General features: G+C 38.1%; 1 protein-coding gene across 2 annotated transcripts; it reads left to right on the top strand.

Annotated features, from left to right (window-relative positions):
- The first annotated feature begins 517 nt into the window (after positions 1-517).
- On the top strand, positions 518-19,768 carry POGLUT3 (protein O-glucosyltransferase 3). Of its 2 annotated transcripts, XM_059930403.1 has the most exons (9): positions 748-837; positions 1,010-1,132; positions 5,832-6,029; positions 8,264-8,550; positions 10,952-11,168; positions 12,573-12,769; positions 14,060-14,254; positions 16,084-16,188; positions 17,766-19,768. In XM_059930403.1, the coding sequence occupies exons 2-9, from the start codon at positions 1,126-1,128 to the stop codon at positions 17,889-17,891; spliced, it is 1,332 nt and encodes a 443-aa protein (XP_059786386.1). In that variant the 5' UTR covers positions 748-837; positions 1,010-1,125; the 3' UTR covers positions 17,892-19,768. The 2 variants fall into 2 exon arrangements, with proteins under 2 accessions (XP_059786385.1, XP_059786386.1); XM_059930402.1 differs by lacking the exon at positions 1,010-1,132 and having other exon boundaries at positions 518-837.
- The last annotated feature ends 692 nt before the right edge of the window (positions 19,769-20,460 follow it).

Raw genomic sequence — 20,460 nt, 5'->3', positions numbered from 1 at the left:
GGGAAGTTAGGGTTAGGGGATTAGGGAGAATGGAGGGAGTCACAGTCAAGTGAGGGAGACTGCTGAGCAGAAAACAAACAAGAGGTAGGTGATAAAATTTGGTGCTGATGTGAACAAAAGGGCTGGGAGATTTGGCCTTGTAGGGGATCAGGGGAGTGATATTTGCTCAGCGTCTTGTAAACCCAGTGAAATTCCTTGTTTGAAGGCATTTCCCTAAACTCTTCAAAGCTGTTCGCCGCTGGGCCTTCTTTCTGGTCCACTAGCAATCACCACTGTGTTTGCGTCCTTCCAAACCCGGTTTCCACTAAACAGTTGCCAAACTCCAGCAACCAGAGGTGGGGGCCGGGTACAGCCTCAAGCACCCTGGTCTCAGTGTCCGCCCCTCGACCCTGGTCCTCAACCCTGCGCGGCTGGGGGTGGGGTGGGGTGGGGGAAGTGACGAGTCCATCGCGGACCCCCGGCAGCGCCCGACGCAGTCGCCTGCGGCGCGCCCTAGCGTTCCGGCCGGAAGGGGGCCGGAGGCGGGGCGGCGGGCGGTGGCGCGCAGCCCCACCTGGGGTGGGCCCAGCTCAGGCCCGCCGCGCCCCCGTCCCCTCCCCGCCGCTGCCGAGCTGGACCGCAGCGGCCCGGAGAACATGCGCCGCCTCCCGCTGGTTCCGCTGCTACCGCTGCAGCTCGCCCTGCTCGTGGCCGCGGGGGCCCCCGAGGCTCCGGTCAGCGCGCCGCGGAGCCTGGTGTGGGGGCCCGGGCTGCGGGCGGGCGTCGTTTTGCCCGTCCGCTATTTCTACCTGCAGGCCGTCAACTCGGAGGGCCAAAACCTCACTCGCTCGCCCCCAGGTAGCGTTCGGCCGCGGGCCTCCCTCGCTCCGCTGCCCGCTCCCCTCCGTCCCCGCCGCGCGTCCCCGCCGCGACTGCGACCGCGCCTCTCGGGAATCCGCCCGCCGCCGGCGTGGCGTCCTTCCCCCGAGTCCGATCACTTCCTCTTCTCTCCCCTTCCCCGGACCCGAAGGCGAGAGGCAGTTGCAACAAGAGTCTGCTGAATGAAAAAATGAACTCCGAGGGCCCTTCCTTTGTTAACATGCAAGGACTGATATTCCGAATGGATGGCGCCCGGGGTGTTAATGAATGCAGTGTGAGTCTCAAGTTGGAGACGGTCTTTCCACCCCTGACTAGTTGTCTGATCTGTTACAGCTTGCAGGGAGTGCCTTCACGTTATGAGTCATCAAGCCCAAGAATCGGATCGGGTTACACTGTTTAGGCCTGATGGGTTTGAAACAGCTCCCTCGTACACAAAGGAAATATCAGAGCAGTAGGCAGAAAGGAGGCAGTTTTGCAGACTAGGTTATTTTCTTAGAGTTTTGAGTTCTTGAAAGCAGATTGCAGGAATTAGCGAAACTCAGAACGCATTAGGTTTTACCTCTACCGAGGGTGAATATCGCCCTGAATTCCTTCTGCCCAATCATCCTCCCACGTTCTCTTTAATATCTTACCTTTGCAACGTCTTACAACTTGTTCCGCTAGTTTCAAGTTGTTGCCAGTCAGGATTTGATAATTTATGTCTAAATTATGTCTTGCCAACTGGCACCCTGTTTTATCAACAAAGAGACAATCAGAATACCCAGTGCCCCTTCCGCTGCCGGTGGAAAACTGAGTACTTTTTTTTCAGTTTGAGAAAGACTCCATGGCCCTAAGGATCAGAAAAGATTCTTAAACCCAGATTCAGCCTTTCACCATGGGGTGTATTTCCTTCTTTGTAGTTTTCTTTGTTTTCTAAAATTAATTTTATAATATTATAAATGGGAGAGGTTTTTAGAAAGAAAAGAAGATGGAAAACTGAGGAAAAAATTAATGTATACATGAAAAAGGAAAGTTACATGATCCAAAAGGAAATAGTGTTAATCTTACTTTTAATGAAAGAACTATAAATTCAAATAAAATTCCATTTTTTAATCTAAAAATAATGGCAAAAAAATTTTAAGTGGCAATACTCAAAGCTGCTAATGAGATACTCTCAGACAATGACCTTCATCCTCTGCTGGTGGGAGCACAATTGGTCAAATGTTTCTGGAAAGTAATTTTCCCAACATATGAAGAGTCTTAAACATTTACAAACCTAATGTGCAAAAATAGGAGTTTCAACAGTTAGAAAATGTAATTTTTTAAAAATATATCATTTATGAAAAATGTCCATGCTCTTTTGAAACTGATAGGTGTCGTTTCAGGGGGCTCCAAGGAGCCTGGTCCTTTATGTCTCAACACAGAAAGAATTCAGCGAGAGGCAAAGTGATAGATAAGAAGTGATTAATTGGAATAGAACACTTGTGAGGCTTACAAGTGGGCAGGCAAGCGTTGCTCTCCCTTGAGTGCTTAGTGGGTTACAGTTTTTTTTTTTTAGCCTTTTTAAAAAAATTTTATTTATTTATTTATTTATTTATGGCTGTGTTGGGTCTTCGTTTCTGTGCGAGGGCTTTCCCTAGTTGCAGCAAGTGGGGACCACTCTTAATCGCGGTGCGCGGGCCTCTCATTATCGCGGCCTCTCTTGTTGCGGAGCACAGGCTCCAGACGCACAGGCTCAGTAGTTGTGGCTCACGGGCCCAGTTGCTCCGCGGCATGTGGGATCTTCCCAGACCAGGGGTCGAACCCGTGTCCCCTGCATTGGCAGGCAGATTCTCAACTACTGCGCCACCAGGGAAGCCCAGGTTACAGTTTTATAATCAAAGGAAGACAGGGGACGGGAAGAAGACCTTCTTTGTCTCTCTTGGGTAGATGTCACATTTCCATAAATGATTGTTTTTTTGTGTGTGCACAGAGCATGTGCTGGGGGTCATTAACTTGATGACACCACTAGGCAGGTTGTAGGCCTTATTCTCCACTATTGTTTTATTGTTTTTAGGGCATCAGGCAAAGAGTGTGTTTTGGGGGTCATTAACTTACTGAGCTCACTGAGCAGGATGTAGGTCTCATGCTACTATTGTTTTATCATTCTGGGGCATGTCTCGTGCTTCTGTTGCATGATTTTGTTGCTAATCAAGTTAGCTTGATTTTGTTGTTAAGCAAGCCAATCTGGCTTTGATGGTAAGCAACTTGTTCTGCTTTATGAGTCAAGCAAGCCCACATTGTTTCAGGATTTTCCCATTACTTTCTTGAGTGATCATTAATCTTACTGTGGTCTCCCAAAGCCCCCTAAATTTCCCTCTCTATCTACAATTCCCTAATGGGGTTTCTAAGCTAACTATTTGACTATCCTACTCAATCCCTTGAGTTTGACTATCCTACTCAATCCCTTGTGACCTTGAATGAGGAAAAAAAACGATTTATATCTTTATTTTCACTAACGTCTGACTTAGATTATTTCCTTCTATTATGAATGCAGGCAGAACCTGTTGACACTGTTATATTCCCAGCATCTGACATAATGCCTGGCAGAGTTGCTCAGTAAATATTGTAAAAGAAAAGAAAGAAGGGGTGGAGAGAGGGTGGTTGGAGTATGTCAAGATGGCAGGATACAAGTACTCATTTTCTCCTCAGTCATCCTCTACCTTCATCAGTAATGATATCTTCATAAACTTATCTTGTGTAGCACTTCAGTGTTTTGAACTGTGCCCTGTTTAATTTGCTCTCCTTAAGCATCCTGTGAGGTAGGAAGGGTAGATATTATTCTCTTCACTTTTCCTATAAGAAACCAGGTTAGTGAAAATAAATGTCTTTCCTGTGGCCCCACAGTGGCTAAGGATCAGAGTCAAAACCAGATACCCAACCCTTTCAGTATCTAGTTCAATGGTCTTTCCCTTTTATCAAATCCCTGGTAATTGATCACTGTGAACCAGTTTTCACTAAGACCCTATAGAGTATCCATGGTGAGCAGGCAGCCAGACATTTGGGAGTATTTCCATTTAGCCTCAAGGTGTAACAAGTTGGCCTTCAGGGACTCTGTTCCCTTGGCCAGATGGAGTCAACACTTTTGTTGCAGCTGTAGAGAGCCTTAATAAACTTCCTAAACAACAAGGGAGGTGCTGACTCCATTGTACCAGGAATGTCAGAGGTTATTTCTCCAACTATGAATTTTGGGAACCTATATGTTAACATTACACAGTGTGACAAGCTGGATTCAGAATGGGCTTTGAAAGAAGAAAGATTCAAGCTGTGTGCAAATTTTGGCTCTGCTACTCATAGGTATGAGACCTTGGGCAAGGTATATACTTAAATTCTTCAAGGGAGCCTTGGCTTCCTGATCTGTAAAATGGGGTGATAAATACCTTCCTCACAAGTTCTTGGAGGAAATAAATAAGAGAAAATGCATATGAAAATCTCAAGCTCAGGAACTGGCACAGTCCCCCTGGCTAAGTAAGTGAATTTTTAAAAAATGTGTTCTTTCCAAATCAAAAGTCTGCAAAATTTCTGATTCTAATGATGTAAGGCTTTGATACTGCCAACCTCCTTTTGTCTCCTTTAGTCACTGCATTCTCATTCAATTAGCATGTGTTTGGTACTTAATTATGTAGTAACAATATGTCAGATACTACATTACTATTACTATTACTATTATTATAAATTGAAGAGACTGAGAAACATTTTTTTCTGACCCACAAGAAAAAATAAAACCCTTGAAGATCAAAAAAAGTAGAAACATCACTCACTAGATTTAGAAACTAAGAACAGGAGAAACAAACTTTTTTCTTCAGTAATTTCAAAAATATATGTTAAATATGCTTAATACAATAAAATTTAAAAATAAAGCAACTATACTCCGATAAAAATTAATTAAAAAAAACAAAAAAATATGCTTCATATTTGAATATTATGAAATATGATAGTGTGAGATGAAAGACTATTTGATCACAATTTATTGTTTACTAGGACTGTGTATTTCAGAGGATTCACCACTTTCTTTTTAACAATTCCTTTGGTAGGTGATTAACTGTGGTTAAGACATTAACTGATCTTTATTCTTAAAGCTCCTGAGGATCAGATCTGCACTGAGTGCAGGTATGTCCACTGTACTCTCTGAAGAAAGAAGTCCCAACATTTATTCCTGCAACAGTATTGTTTCAAAGCCTGAAAAGTCAGCTAATATACTGCAAAAAGAGAAGGGAAAGTTTGCTAAGTAGGTATTGTCTATCCTGGAACAGAAAACCCACAGAATTCTGGATTTGAAAAGGTTGTTAGATCATCTTAGTATAACTGTTTCATTTCAACTTGAGGAAACAAATTTAGAGAAGTAAACTCTAGTATTTACAAAGGTATGTGAGTTTGTGTGTACGTATGAGTGTGTTGCATTTGTGCAGAGTCTAGTAACTAGATAATCTCTCTCAACTTAAGGAAATGGGCTTGGAAGTATAGCTTGAAATTTGGGTTAATAAAAGGGGACTTTCTTCAGAATTGAGGTTTATCAGGTATTAAAATGGTTTACAAAGAAAGCTTGTGCATACTTTACAAGGAGTAAGTTAGATTGCCTTAGAGCTATGTCATCCAAAAAGTTTATGGATTTTTAACTACCTGGGCTTTTAAACCTACCCAAAGGAGAAAAGATCAAATAGGCAAAAACTTAATCTCTTCCTTATTTTTTTTAAGAATTTGTTTATTCAATGATTTTGTTCATTCAATAAATCTTATTGAATGACTAAGGAATCAAATGTTGAATCAGATCCTTGGCTTTGAGACATAAACCAAACGTAGTTCCTGGCCTCAAGGATCTTCCAAACTAAAATAATTTTGTTTACCATCGATAGTACTGAAAAAATAACTTCTGTGTAAAGACACTTACCCGGTAATTAGTAAAACAAAATAACCATGAAATAGTAGAATTACTTATAATTTTTTTTTTCTTTCAGGCCAAACACTATTCAAAGTAGTAATCAAATCTCTCTCACCTAAAGAGTTAGTTCGGATTCACGTCCCTAAACCTTTGGACAGGAATGATGGGACATTTTTGATGCGATATAGGATGTATGAAACTGTCAGTGAAGGGCTGAAGATAGAGGTCCTTTATGGTGATGAACATGTCGCTCAGTCTCCCTATATTTTGAAAGGTAAGTAATTATTACATAAACCAGAGCCAGCCTTATGAGTAGACTCCATGGCTTTCAGAATGCGTTATGATGACCTTAAAGTCATGTGCAACAGGGTAAACATTATATATGTATCTTCTGGAGCTCAATTTAACTTGATATTTTAAGGGAGAGAAAAACTAAGTAATTTAAAGTGATTTAAATGACAGGCAAAAAAATCTTGTGTGTTTACCCGGGTAGTTACCATTTTTAGTACTCTTCATTAGTTCGCATAGATACATATTTTCATCTAGTACCATTTGCCTTCTACCTGAAGAATTTCCATTAGCTTTTCTTTTAATGTGAGAACGCTGATGATTAGTTCTTCCAGCTTTTGGATATCTGAAAAAGTCTTTATTTGCCTTTAGTTTTGAAAGACAGATGTCTTTCAAAAATTATAGGTTGACAGGTTTTTTTTTCTTTTAGTACTTGAAATATACTGTTCCACTCTCTTCTCACTTGCATTATTTCCCATGATAAATCTTCCATCATCTACATCTTTGATCCTCTGCTAAAGGTTTTCTCTTTATCAGTTTTTTTGAGCAATTTGATTATTATGTGCTTTGGTGTAGGTTTCTTCATGTTTCTTGTGCTTGGGATTTGTGGATCTTTGGGTTTATAGCTTTCATTAAATCCAGAAAAAATTTGGCCATTATTTCTTCAAATATTTTTTCTGTTCTACCCCAGCTCTCCTCCAAGAATCCTAATTACCCATACATTAAACTTGAAATTATCCCATGACTCATTATGCTCTTCTCATTTAAAAATATGTTTTTTCTCCATTTTGTTTTGTATAGTTTCTATTGCTATATCTTTAAGTTCACTGATCTTTTCTTCTATAATGCCCAATTTATCATTAATTCCATCCACTGTATTCTTCATTGCTTGATGCTTTCTCATCTTCTTGAGCTTTTCTCTAGGATGCAGTTAAGTTATTTGGAATTAGTTTGATCCTTCAAATTTTCTTTTACAATTTATTAGGCAGGCCCAGAGCCATGTTTAGTCTAGGGCTAATTATTCCTTACTACTCAGGCAATACATCTCTGCGTACTCTATCCAACCTCTGTGAGTTAGAATGCTTTCCAGTCTGGCTTTTATGAATAGGCACTATTCCCAGCCCTGTATGAACAATGGGTATTGTTGCCTCTAATCCTTATGGATGGTTCTTTCTCTGCCTTGGATAGTTTCCTCAAACATATATATTGGTCAGTATGCCTTAAATATTTGAAGGGAACCTTGTACAGATCTCTGGAGTCCTCTCTGTGCAGTGAGTATGTCCTACAACTTCTAGCTGCCTTGATCTCACTGGACTTTCAGCTCTTGTCTCCTCAACTCACTGAGACTGCTGGGCTCTGCCTGGATTCCTCCTCCATGTTCCACAACCTAGAAACTCCCTTAGGCAGTAAGCTTTAGGAACTGTAGGGTTTACCTCATTTGTTTCTCATCTCTCAAACTCATTGTCCATTGCCTGATGTCCAATGTCTTAAAAAAAATGTTGTTTCATATATTTTATCTGTTTTTTGGTAGTTTCAGGTAGGAGGGTAAATTGGTCCCTATTACTTGTCTGAAGTAGAAATTCTCAAGAAAATTGAATAACTTTAAAAAATTATTTTTATATTAAAATAAATATGGATATATTTTGAAATAAGATATAAATTTTGCATAAATTCTTTTTTAAATGAGTCTTCAGAATAGTTTTATACTTATGTCTGGCCACTTTAAAATTACACTGCAAGATGCCCTTAGGTTTCATATTTCCTCTTTGAGATGCGCTGACGGAGGTAGTTTTAGGGACTCAGAGGAAGAGACCTCTTCTTGTTTTAAAAAATCACCACCCCTACTACATAATCATGCCTGAAAAGTAATACATTCTCTTTTTCCTTGTTAAAAAGTAAGTTGTTTATGCTCATCAGCCATTTATAACTCATTAGAAATAAATTTTCCAATAAATTGACCGAGAGTAGGTTATATTGAGAGAGAGCATATGCTATACTAGGTTATCTAGGGTGGGGTGAAAGGAGGATAGAAGGTGAGAGCACAAGACTCTGACATTACTACTTTTACCACTGATTTGTTTAGGGCAGACTATCCCTGTCTGGATAATCTTAGAATTTACCAAGAAGTCATCCCATGCTCACAGCAGGGACAGAAACAACTCCCTGGGTTGCAGTGCATGTTAATGGAGCTTGGCATTGTATGTGTTTTGCTTTCCTTAGGACCAGTGTACCATGAGTACTGTGAGTGTCCAGAAGAGGATCCTCAGACCTGGCAGAAAACTCTGTCTTGTCCAGCCAAGGAACCACAGATTGCAAAAGATTTTGCTTCTTTCCCCAGCATCAATCTCCAGCAGATGCTAAACGAAGTTCCAGAAAGGTTTGGGGATGAGAGGGGTGCTATTGTTCATTACACGATTCTCAGTAACCTCATCTACCGGAGATCTTTAGGGAAATACACAGACTTTAAAATGTTCTCAGATGAGATTTTGCTGTCACTGGCAAGAAAGGTATGAGAATGAATTCATTGATTCTAAAAATAGTTTAATTATTTATTTGTAACATTTAATTCTTAGAATAATAATGGTAAAGAATGGAAATGGATTCCAGGCTTGAAAATGTGCATCTGCCTGCCACCTGAATGTTCATAAGTTCTTCACCTTTATGGATATCTCTCTCCTTTAATATTTAAGTTAAATGGCTTGAGCCCCCATCCCAGGTAAGTAGGCCATATAGTGCTCTCCCAAGGTTTCTGTGAACTCCCAGACATTTACAGCTGCAAGGTGACTTCTTCAAGTTCCCCAATCCTGCTGAATACTCCTTCCATTCAGATTTCACCTTCTACAGCAATTTTCTTCTTGCCACCTCAAAATAAGTTGAACTGAGGACACATTTTCCTTGTTTTATCCTAAGTGCATTGCACACTTTGTTGAATGTTGGGGTAACAGAGAGAGGTTATTTTGTGCCAATGCAGAGTAAACAAAACAAAACAAAAATCCTAACATTTAAAAATAGACATCCCTGTGTTAATCAGACTCTCAGTCATCCTTGCCTCTGGGAATTTCTCACTGGCTGTCCTTGATCTTCAAGTCTTGGCTTCTTACTAAACATGACTGGGGCTTCTGTCTTTCAAAAGACTTCTCCACATCCCCAGCAACTCCTCCCCCAATCCCTCTATTCAGCCCCTCTTTCCACATTTGCCAAATTTCTATAAATTCCTCTTAAGCAGAGCAATTCAAACTGCCTTTTGTTCTTTCTTGTTCCTGATTATACAGAGTAAAGGATGAGGATGGGCATTTTTTACCTTTCTCACCCAGAAAGACCATCAAGGTAGTTTTCTAAATCAAAAGCCAGCTTTCCTGATGTGAGTTATACAATTTCCCAAGCACATGGAATGTAGGGCTGCAATCAATTCTTATTTTAAATAGCAGTTGCCTCCTACCTCCCCATCAGCCCACCGTATGAGCATATGAGCATATTATGGGCATCTGATCCTAAAGGCAGTTCTTTCTTCCTGGGCTACCATGAATCCACTCTGCCCTGTATTTCTGTATCTTGTACTCATGTGGTTTTTAACTAGGAATGATTTTGCCCCTCAGAGGAACTTGGCAATGCCTAGGGACATTTTTGGTTGTCGCAACTGGGGAGTTGCTACTAGCATCTGGTGGGTAGAGGCCAGGGATTCTGCTAATCATTCTACAATGCACAAGACAGCCCCCACAGGAAAGAATTACACCAAAATATCAATAGTGCCAAGATTGAGAAATCCTGCTCTACAGTGAGAACTTCTGATGTGGAGCTTACTAATGAGCTACTAAATGATAACAGGGAAGCACTAAGGTGAATAGTCATATCCCTTTGCCCTTCCCTTTTACTCCAGGTTCTTTGCCCAGTGACTGAAAGGAGATCTATGATAAGTGAGACTCACCTCTGGTCTTTGAACAGCTCACTCTAGTGGAACTTGTTTTTGTTATTCAGAAGTGAGGATGGGATGTAAATACAAACAAGTAATTGTACCACAACACGATAGGCCCATAAGAAAAGTAGGTACCCAGGGTTAAAATGTCTGAGGAAGGCGAGTCATAGAGGAGGTAACATTAGCTCTGAGTGTGAAGGACGAGAAAGGAGACTGCCAAGTGAATAAGTAAGAGAAGGGCATTCTAGGTGAAGAGAATTACATATTAAAGTGGGTGGCATGTTCAGAGAGTAACTAAAGTTTTCTGGTACACGGGCAGATGGAAGATGGATTCAGAGCTAAGCTGGAGTAAGAGAGTGGGGCCTGAATTCCAGCCAGAGAGTTTAGACCTTGTCCTATAGGCTTAAGTTTCTGTTAAGCTTAATAGTAACATTAATTTGGGTTTTAGAAATTTGGACAGTAATGTGGAGAGCAGATTAGAGTGGGGAGAGGCTAGAATCAGAACATCTAGTAAGGGACAACTATTGCAACAATCTAGGTACAAGATGATAAAGGCCTAAACTAAGGCATTGACCATGGAGATAGAAATGGATAGCAGATTCCAGAAACAAACACAGATGTTATAAAAAGGCTTGACAGTGAAGGAAAACAAGGGCTTGGGTCTAACTTTGTAGATTCTCACTTAAGCAGCTGGCAGAAAAGGTGCTTGAAGCCACTCATTCACACCTTTCTACACAGTTTCCACATCTATAATACACAACAGTTTTAAATGCCACCTCTGAGCAGAGGTAGCTAACTCCTGCTCAAGTGAATTGTCATGTACAATCGTCACCCTTGATTTTCTGATACTACTGATGACTGAGGCATCCTTCTCTCTTCTACTATTTTCAAATTTCAGTTTTATCAGAAATATTTTAAAAGCCAAAGAACTGAAGCATTTAGTACCAAAGACTGAGGTCTTCCCAGCACTGATAAGCATTCTTTTGTTTATTTAGGTCCTTCTCCCAGATTTAGAATTTTATGTTAATCTTGGAGATTGGCCCTTGGAGCATCGAAAAGTCAATGAAACCCCTGGCCCTTTACCTATCATTTCATGGTGTGGCTCTCTGGATTCACGAGATGTTATCCTTCCAACATATGACATCACCCACTCCACACTTGAAGCTATGAGGGGTGTTACAAATGATCTCCTCTCTATTCAGGGAAATACAGGTAAAAGTCATTCCCTAAGAAAAAGCTTAGAAGTAAGAAAGGTGAAAAGAATGTTCAATCAGAGAGAGTATGTGTATATATTTAAATAACCATTGTTCTTATTTTCTAGCCAGGAAAAAAGAAAAAGAGCACTCTAAACTCTAAAGTGGTTTTTGTTTAGGATTCTTCTAATCCAGAAATTAAAGATATGTGGATTAGGCGGGTAATGTCCAGAACCTACTGTAACTGAGTCTCCTTTGAGTTGGTCACTTGTAAATACCATTTGAAAATACGTATTTGGTAAAACTATCATTTAACTTAATTCTGACTCCAGTGCCTTTATATTGCTGGATGAAATGAGAGAGAATTCTGAAAAATATAAAATTATATTCATATGTAAGAGAATTGTGATAAGAGTGTAATTTGGATATTACACCCTCCAGCACCGTAAGAAATTCTCCTCTTCCCTCTTTCTGCCTCTCTTGATCCTTTACAATCTGAATTCCTTTCCTCCTATTTGATGGCCTTAGTTTTATGGTACTACACACCTTTTTATTAAACCGAACTCCCTGAATAGAAAAAACCCTGCCTTGTCTTAATAAGTCTCTATTTCTGTTTAGAGCAGTTTAGTGGACTTATTTAGTATACAAGACTAGAGACTCCTTGTAAACTCTCTAAAGGTAATGGGAAATGAAAACTGACCTACTTTTTATTTGATAACAGTAAATTCCTGAAAAGTATGCTAAAATAGTAAAGAGGTTGACCCCCTACAGTTTGTTTAAGATTTATCCCTTAGAACACTGACAGGTGTTAACTAATGACTTCTTTTTAGAATAATAGAGAGCTAAATTAATTCTTCCAGGTTATTTCCCTCCCAGGAAAGAGAGGATATAAATATATATACATAGTTAAGTTATACAAAACTTATTTGCATTTAACAACATATTAGAAAAATTCTTCACTGTATTCAAAAGTGATATGCTCAAAATTCTGAGCAACCTAAGAATTAAAGATGTGTGGATGTTACTTAATTCTATACTTTGTTCTAGTCACTCTAAGAACAAAAGCCTAGCTCTTTTTTTTTTTTTTTTTTTTTTGTGAAGCACAAAAGATGGAAGAAACTAATGCCTTGATGAGTAAGCCAAGTCATGGAATCTCTTTTTGCTTTGAAATTGATCCAGCATTATTTTGGATAATTCCTAATGTCATGCAATAGAAACTCCACTTTTTGAGTGACCTCTCACTAGTACACAAAAGGATAAAATTAGAGCATATTTTTCGAAAGTAACATTTACTTTAGATGTGTTGATGATAAAAGAGCTTTAGCATCTTAAATGACATAGGTAGATTAAAGATGATTATACTTACCATAAGATAAAAATGTCAAATTCATAATTGTATTTTTTTATGGTCTCAAACCTCTAGGACCTTCCTGGATCAATAAAACAGAGAAAGCTTTCTTTAGAGGTAGAGATAGCCGAGAGGAGAGGCTCCAGTTGGTGCAGCTGTCCAAAGATAATCCACAGCTACTAGATGCAGGAATTACAGGATATTTCTTCTTCCAAGAAAAAGAAAAGGAGCTTGGAAAAGCTAAATTGATAGGTTTCTTTGACTTCTTTAAGGTATGCAATTAAGTCTTCCTGGATAGATATGAAGTGATAAACTTGTATTAAAAGTCAACCAAATAGCTGGGGTTGGGCAGATTTCTCCCATCTTGTGACCCAACACACACTTTCTTATCAGGCACAGGGAATTATGAAACTCATGCAGTTTCTTTTTTGTTTGTTGTTGTTGTTAACTTTGTCTACCAAATAGCTCAGAACTGTATTTAATACTCAAAATATAGTACAAGGATTAACCTAGAGTTTTGGTATATTTCCCTGTTTTCCTCTTTTTTGTATTTTTTTAATAAACTGGGAATATGAATGTCTTTTACATAAAACAATCTTGTAAATAAAAAGAGTATGAATTCTACACGAGTAAAATGGGGTTCAAGTCCTGCCTCCAGTCCTGCCTCTGCCACTAACTGTGGGGCTTTCATCTCTTAGCACCTCTCGCCTCTAACATGTGTGAACCTGCCTAGCTCCTTCAGAGCACCGTATAAGGCTCAAAGGAGATAGAGATGTGACAATATGGCAAAATCTGACTGGCTGGTAAAGTCCTTGGTACCAATTATTTAAGAAAAAAGTAATTACCAAATCTGTTAGTATATCCTGTTCCTCTCAGTGTGATATAATGAAGAGAGCATGGGATTTGGGCTCATAGAATAGAGGTTTATAAATATCTCTGAAACAAATTTTATCATTAATAAAAAAAAAGAGAGGGAGATGATAACATCTGCTTCACATTATTACAATTGAATGAAAAGTGACTTTGAAATGTAAATCAAAGTTCATTAATCCAACAAATATGTCCGTACTGTGTCACCAGTATCACACTAGTCCTTAGTCTTCTCCAGGCTTCTGTCTCCTCAACTCTAAAACCGAACTTTGAGATAATAATGCCTTCCTTTTTCATACTAACATGGGTATAAGGAACAAATGAAATAAATGAAAATGTAAATTGTTATCAGTATTAAGCTTTACTAAATATAGAGCTTTGGATATAGTTTTCTTACCTGGTTACAGAAATCTGAATTTCCCATTACATAAACATAGTTGAAATAGGTATTCCTGTTTCCTAAAATTATTTATTATCTTTAAATGTGTTGTATTTCTTAAAATTGACCTGTTAAATGCTACTTATGATTTTAATACAAAGAGAAGATGTGTGTTACAAAATAAAATATAAAACTTGTAAATACTAAAGTTGGAAAATAACTTCTTTATATTTAATGTTACAGTGTTGACAAGAAGCAGAAGTGAAACAAATGACTGTTAAAATTTTTGTTTATGTTTGTTTTAATCTTTTAGTACAAGTATCAAGTGAATGTGGACGGGACTGTGGCTGCTTATAGATATCCATACCTCATGCTTGGTGACAGTTTGGTTCTGAAGCAGGACTCACCATATTATGAACATTTCTATATGGCACTAAAGCCTTGGAAACATTATGTTCCAATTAAAAGAAATCTTAGTGATCTACTAGAGAAAGTTGAATGGGCCAAGGTATGCTTTCTGTCATTTTAGTTTCTTTAGGCAATCACAAATTCACCAGTATTAGTTACACGAGTTCCATCATAACACAATTTAATTTGACATAATTTAGTCAAAAGAAATGTTATTTTGTGAAATTTTTGTTCCCTTGAAATATCTGAAGAATCAACATCAGGACAATTTTGAATACCCTCTATCAATATGTTTGAGGATTTTTAGAAGATTTGAAGTCCAGTGTTATATAGAATATAGATTTTTCTAAAGTATCCTTATTCATGCACACATACCAAATGCAAATTACACACACCAAATGCAAATTACAGATTAAAAAGACCAGGGTTAAAGTGCTTTATGCACAAGAAAACATTTAAAGCGATTATGGTACCCTTTTGTTTTCCCCAGTTAGAAAAAAAGGCAGAAGTTCTTTTTTTAATTAATTTTTATTGGAGTATAGTTGATTTACAATGTTATGTTAGTTTCTGCTGTACAGCAAAGTAAATCAGTTATACATATACATATATCCACTCTTTTTTAGATTCTATTCCCATATATGTCATTACAGAGTATTGAGTAGAGCTCCCTATGCTATACAGTACGTTCTTATTAGTTATCTATTTTATGTCAATCCCAATCTCCCAATTTATCCCTCCCCCTACTCTTTCCCCCTTGGTAACTATAAGTTTGTTTTCTATATCTGTGACTCTATTTCTGTTTGGTAAATAGGTTCATTCGTACCGTTTTTTTTTAGATTCCACATGTAAGTGATATCATATGATATTTGTCTTTCTCTGACTTACTTCACTCAGTATGACAATCTCTAGGTCCATCCATGTCACTGCAAATGGCATTATTTTGTTCTTTTTTATGGCTGAGTAATATTCCATTGCATATATGTACCACATCTTCTTTATCCATTCCTCTCTCGATGGACATTTAGGTTGCTTCCATGTCCTGGCTATTGTAAATAGTGCTGCAATGAACATTGCGGTGAATGTATCTTTTCGAATTATGGTTTTCTCTGGATAACAAGTTCTTAATGAATCACAAGTTTCCCATAAAGTAAGAACTCTTTTTTTAAAAAAGGAAAAGTATTAAAAAGCTCTTGTGTTTTATTGTGAAATTATAAAATTTACCCTTCCATTGTAAGACTTTATTTTGTTTTTGAGAAGCAATGTGGCTATGGAAATAACTGGGTGCCCCTGAGGCAGAATATTTTTGTGACCCTTTATAAAGAGTCAGAATTGCTTGCAAATGGCTTTTCCTGTGGGCAGCATGATAGAATATTAGCTATTTTCTAAAAGTATAATTAGGAATGCTGACTATTCCTGGTACTGAAGGAACAACCTGTGGTTACTAATAACTGAATTTTTTATTACAACAATAATATAGTCTTTCATAGGTACCATTGTACAACAACTTTTTGGCTTAGACTACATATTTAAATGGAGCTTTTAAGAGATGTTATAAAAACTAATTCATTCTATTCTAGTTGTATTTTAATATCAGACAGAGAGGGTTAGATTAGGGGAACAGATGATGAGCCCTAGACTTCCTGGGTAGCTAGGAAAGTACCAAGATAGTCACGATAGGGGCTGTATGTGGGTTGTTGCACTGGGCGAGGGGGGATCCAAACAGGTATGATTATTTCTATATAGCAGAGACGTCTAGGAAAGTACTTTGTCTATTTCCATAGCCTCATTCTTAAGTTATATTTTCATGTTTCATCTCTCCCATGCTGTTCACATTCAACCCTACATCTGTCCTACCTCACATTCACACTTAGCTTTCTTTGTGAGTCACAGGAGTAATCTTCATTCATTGTTTCTTTTTAAACTTTTCAGGAAAATGATGAAGAAGCCAAGAAGATTGCAAAAGAAGGGCAGTTGACTGCTAGGGATCTGCTACAGCCACACAGGCTTTACTGCTACTATTACAGAGTACTACAGGTCAGTTCAGAGGATCCATCTGCTTGGTTGAGTGTCCTCAGACCAAATGCATGGCCTGAATGCTTGCTTCCTGGAGGGGTTCAAGAGTCAGTCAGCCTGTGGAACTCTGGCTATGCTGAGGCGCCAGCCTATAGAAAGATAGTGCTAAGTCCCTTTCTGGCCTCCATATTTTTATCTCCATTCAGTATTATGAAAAACAATGCTTAGCGCCATTACAAATATAGATTAAAATCTCTGAGCCTCAGAGAACATCTTTCCTCATATGGAAAATAGGAGGGTTGGACTAGAGATCATTAACATCTCTCTCTGCTCAACATATCTACCTCTTTGTTCTCCTTACTACTTAAGAGCCGCACTTTTGCTATCAGTACAGGATGGAAAACAAATATTTAATTTGTTGTATAAGACAAACAAATGAAAAATACAGTTGACCCTTGAACAATATGGGTTGGAACTGTGCAGGTCCACTTACATGTGGATTTTTTTTAGTAGTAAATACTACAGTACTACACAATCCAAGGTTGGTTGAACCCACGGACATGGAACCATGCATACTGAGGAATCACATATATGGAGGGCCAGCTATAAGTTATACACAGATTTTCAGCTGTGCCGAGGGTCAGTACTCCTAACCCCGACATTGTTTAAGGGTCAGCTTTATTTATAATCTAAAACCTTAGGGCTGAATTCTGAAGTACAGATATTTACTGTACTTCCAAGAATCCAAGGACTGGTTCTTTGAATAATTAACTTGTGTTTTACTCAGTAAAATTTAGCCAGAAGAGAAAAATAAGAAATTATGTTTTTGTTGTTAACCTAAACTTATTTTTCTGTGAGGCAGAAAAAAACTAACTTAGTAGCCTGAGGCTACTACCCTCTCACAGAAAAATTAAAATGATTAATTACACCATTTATTAGAAGCAGCCTTTTCCTTAAATGAGTTCTTTTCCCTCTGCTAGTCTGGCTGTAATTTTAATAATAGGAGTTTCTCCCTCTGAAATATTAATTAGGTTCATGTACACATGTCAGTATTTTGTTGGATTTGGCCCAGGACCAGGAATGTACAGCTAAACGTACATGGAACCACTGAACTGAAAAATCCAATGTATAGGAATATTTCAGTCAGTGGCCAAAAAGGAGGGACATTTCACAGGCCTGTCGCCATTTACAAAGTGTGTGTGACTACAGGCCTAAAGGGAAGGATGTGTGAAACCACCAACTTTATTGTGAGATGCTTATCATCTTTGTTCACTGATTTGAATATTCAGCAAAGTTAATTATTCATTAACACGTGGAGGATGAATTCGAGAGGTGCTGTTGTTCAAGTAGGGACATCCCGTTACAAGAGGCTTCTTTCCTATACATAAAATAGCGGATGGGGCTCCTTGCTAGATTATGAAATATCGCACTAGTGCCTATAATAACTAAAGTTAAAAGGTAACTTTAGGACTGAGATAAACCAGACCTTTGGTTTTAGTCTGAAGATACATAGCCACTAGAAACAATAGCATGAGGGGAGTGGGGAGGATTCAGTGGAATGAAGTTTGGACTTTCCATTGCCTTCAAACACATTCCAGAATTACGCTGAGCGCCAGACCAGCAAACCCGAAATACGTGATGGAATGGAACTTGTTCCTCAGCCGGATGACAGTGCATCTATCTGCCAGTGCTACAGGAAAAGGCCTTTAAGAGAAGAGCTTTAAGTCAGCCCATATTCACACTCCTGTAATATGCCGGCAACGTCTTTCATGGCAGCATTCAGATGGAATCTAAGCTGTGAAGACTGTGAAGACAGCCTGGAAGACTGTATGCCAGGGACTGCTTCTCTTGGTGGCTTCATATAATGTGGATGGATAGAGCAATATTAGAGCAAGTATTACCAAATATCTTAGGATATTAATATCTTTTGAGTAAACACTGCTATTATCAGCATCATAGTTTCTCTGAAAAGAAAACCTGGGGATCCTAGTAGATAGAGAGGCTTGCCAAAATACAAATAACTCTCTATGAAACTATTTACATTGTATTTATTGGTTTGTTTCTATCCCTTGTTCACTTTCCCTCTTCCCCTTCCAATGATGAAGAAAAAATATTTTTGCAGGGCTTTTTTTACCCCCTCACTGCATAACTTCTCCTCCTACAAGCTGCTTTTGGCATTCAGTAATAGCAAGTTTCCTCTTGGAAGGACTGATATGAATAATTAAGGAAGATGAGAATGACTCTGTTATTAAAGGTAGCTTGGAGACTATGAAGGGAAATTATTTTAAAGCTCATTCATATCTTTTTAACTAAGTTTTACCACGGCCTGAGACAAAATTAAGGAGAGGTAGTGCCTTAAGCTAGTTAATTCCCAGTCTATCTGAGTTGGACACCCATCAAGGACAACACAGTTATTAAAGTAGATGAGAGCATCCTATTGGTATCTTCATTATCTATATATTGAATAGATAAATGATAACTGTAGTCAGATAGGGATCTTTAATTCTTTTTAATCTTTAAAAGGGATGCTTGAAATACCTCTGCAACAAGCTGCAGGAAGCCTGGTATCTTGGGATTCACTAATAAGCTAATGACAAAAGCAAGCATCCATTCTTCACTGCACCCCTCCTCTATTTCACTGTGCTGTATTGCTAAGATAAAAACTTTGGAAATTTCCTTTGCCTTTTAGGACAGGGTGAAGTCTTAAGACCCAGAAATTCATTACACACTCCTTGTAATACCACCAATATGAGATTCAGTTCATTAAGAACACACTCCCAAAACAAGAAATAACCACACTCCAATTTAAAAATATTTACTCTCCTAATTGAAATACTTAACCTGGAAAACAATGTAACCACTTTAAAATAGTCATATCTATTCTTTACTGAACATCACTAGGGACACAGAATTTTTTTAACTAGACAAAAGCAAAAGCACATTTAGTAACAGTGTAATCAAAGCCAAGTATCCATGGAAAACACTAATACCCACCAGTTGTTCAAAAGCACAAGTGCACAAGTATAAAATAAAGGGCAAGCTGTACCACAGTTTACCTTAGGATCCAGATCCTAAGGAGGAGAGGGGTGTGAGGATATGTAAGTTAATATAATAACTACATTTGTCAAAATAAGCTATCAACATTCTGTTTTTATTAATAAAATGTTGGAAACACCTTAAATAGCCATCATGAGGGAGCTAGCTAAATATATAGCTATATATCAAGGAATACAGTACAACCATTAAAAAGAATGAACTAGCTCTAAATGCACTATCATGAAAGATTTCCATGACAGTGTTCAGTGAAAAAAGCAAGTTACAGAACAACACATATAATGTGAAAACATTTATGTAAAAAAATATATCCACGTGGTTGAAAGTTTAGAAGGATATTCACCAATATCTGAGGAAAATGGAGAGAAGGGAATTTTTACTTTTTGCCTTATACCTGTCTATGATATTTAAAATGTTTTTACTGTAAGTATGAATCAGATTGGACGATAAAGAAAAATACAAACCTAGGAAAACAAAATAAATGCACAAAAGATATACATAGTAAAATAAAATGTATATTTATATTTTCCATTATGCTATTTTTAAATCTACTATGTCTAGAATTTTATATCATGTGACATATTATTTACACTTTTTAAATAAAGTAAATTTTCTAAATAAAATTTTGAAACAGATAAATTTTGTTTTTTAAGAAAGAGGATTGAATCACCTATAGCTTTGGTACTTCTGTAACTGGGTTGGTCTAATTTTAATTCTATTACATCTTCATGAATAAATGAATCAAAACTTCTACCACCAACACTAAATCCCTAGTGAGTAGAAATTAATATTAAAGGGAAAGATATTTGGGCTTGACACCATTATTTCCTGTTATTTCAGGTGAAAATACTGTTAAGTGCAGTGTCTTTTTCAGTTCACGCTACCATTATAACAAATATACCATAGACTGGGTGGCTTTGACAGCAAATATTTATTTCTCACAGTTCTGGAGGCTGGAAGTCCAAGATCAAAGTGCCAGCAGATCTGATGTCTGATGAGAGCCCACTTTCTGGTTTGCAGACTGATGCGTTCTCATTGTATCCTCACATGGCAGAAACCAAAAGAGAGGAAGCAAGCTATCTCCTCTCTCTTCTTATAAGGGCACTAATCCCATCATGAGGACTCCACCCTCATGACCTAATTAGCTCTCAAAGGCTCCATCTCCAAATACCATCACATTAGGGATGAGGGTTTCAACATATTAATTTGGGGGGGTGGGGTGGGGACAAACTTTCAGTC

The sequence above is a fragment of the Balaenoptera ricei genome, chromosome 8 (genome assembly GCF_028023285.1).
Source record: "Balaenoptera ricei isolate mBalRic1 chromosome 8, mBalRic1.hap2, whole genome shotgun sequence".
NCBI lineage: Eukaryota > Metazoa > Chordata > Mammalia > Artiodactyla > Balaenopteridae > Balaenoptera > Balaenoptera ricei.
This window is presented reverse-complemented; position numbering and strand designations above follow the sequence as displayed.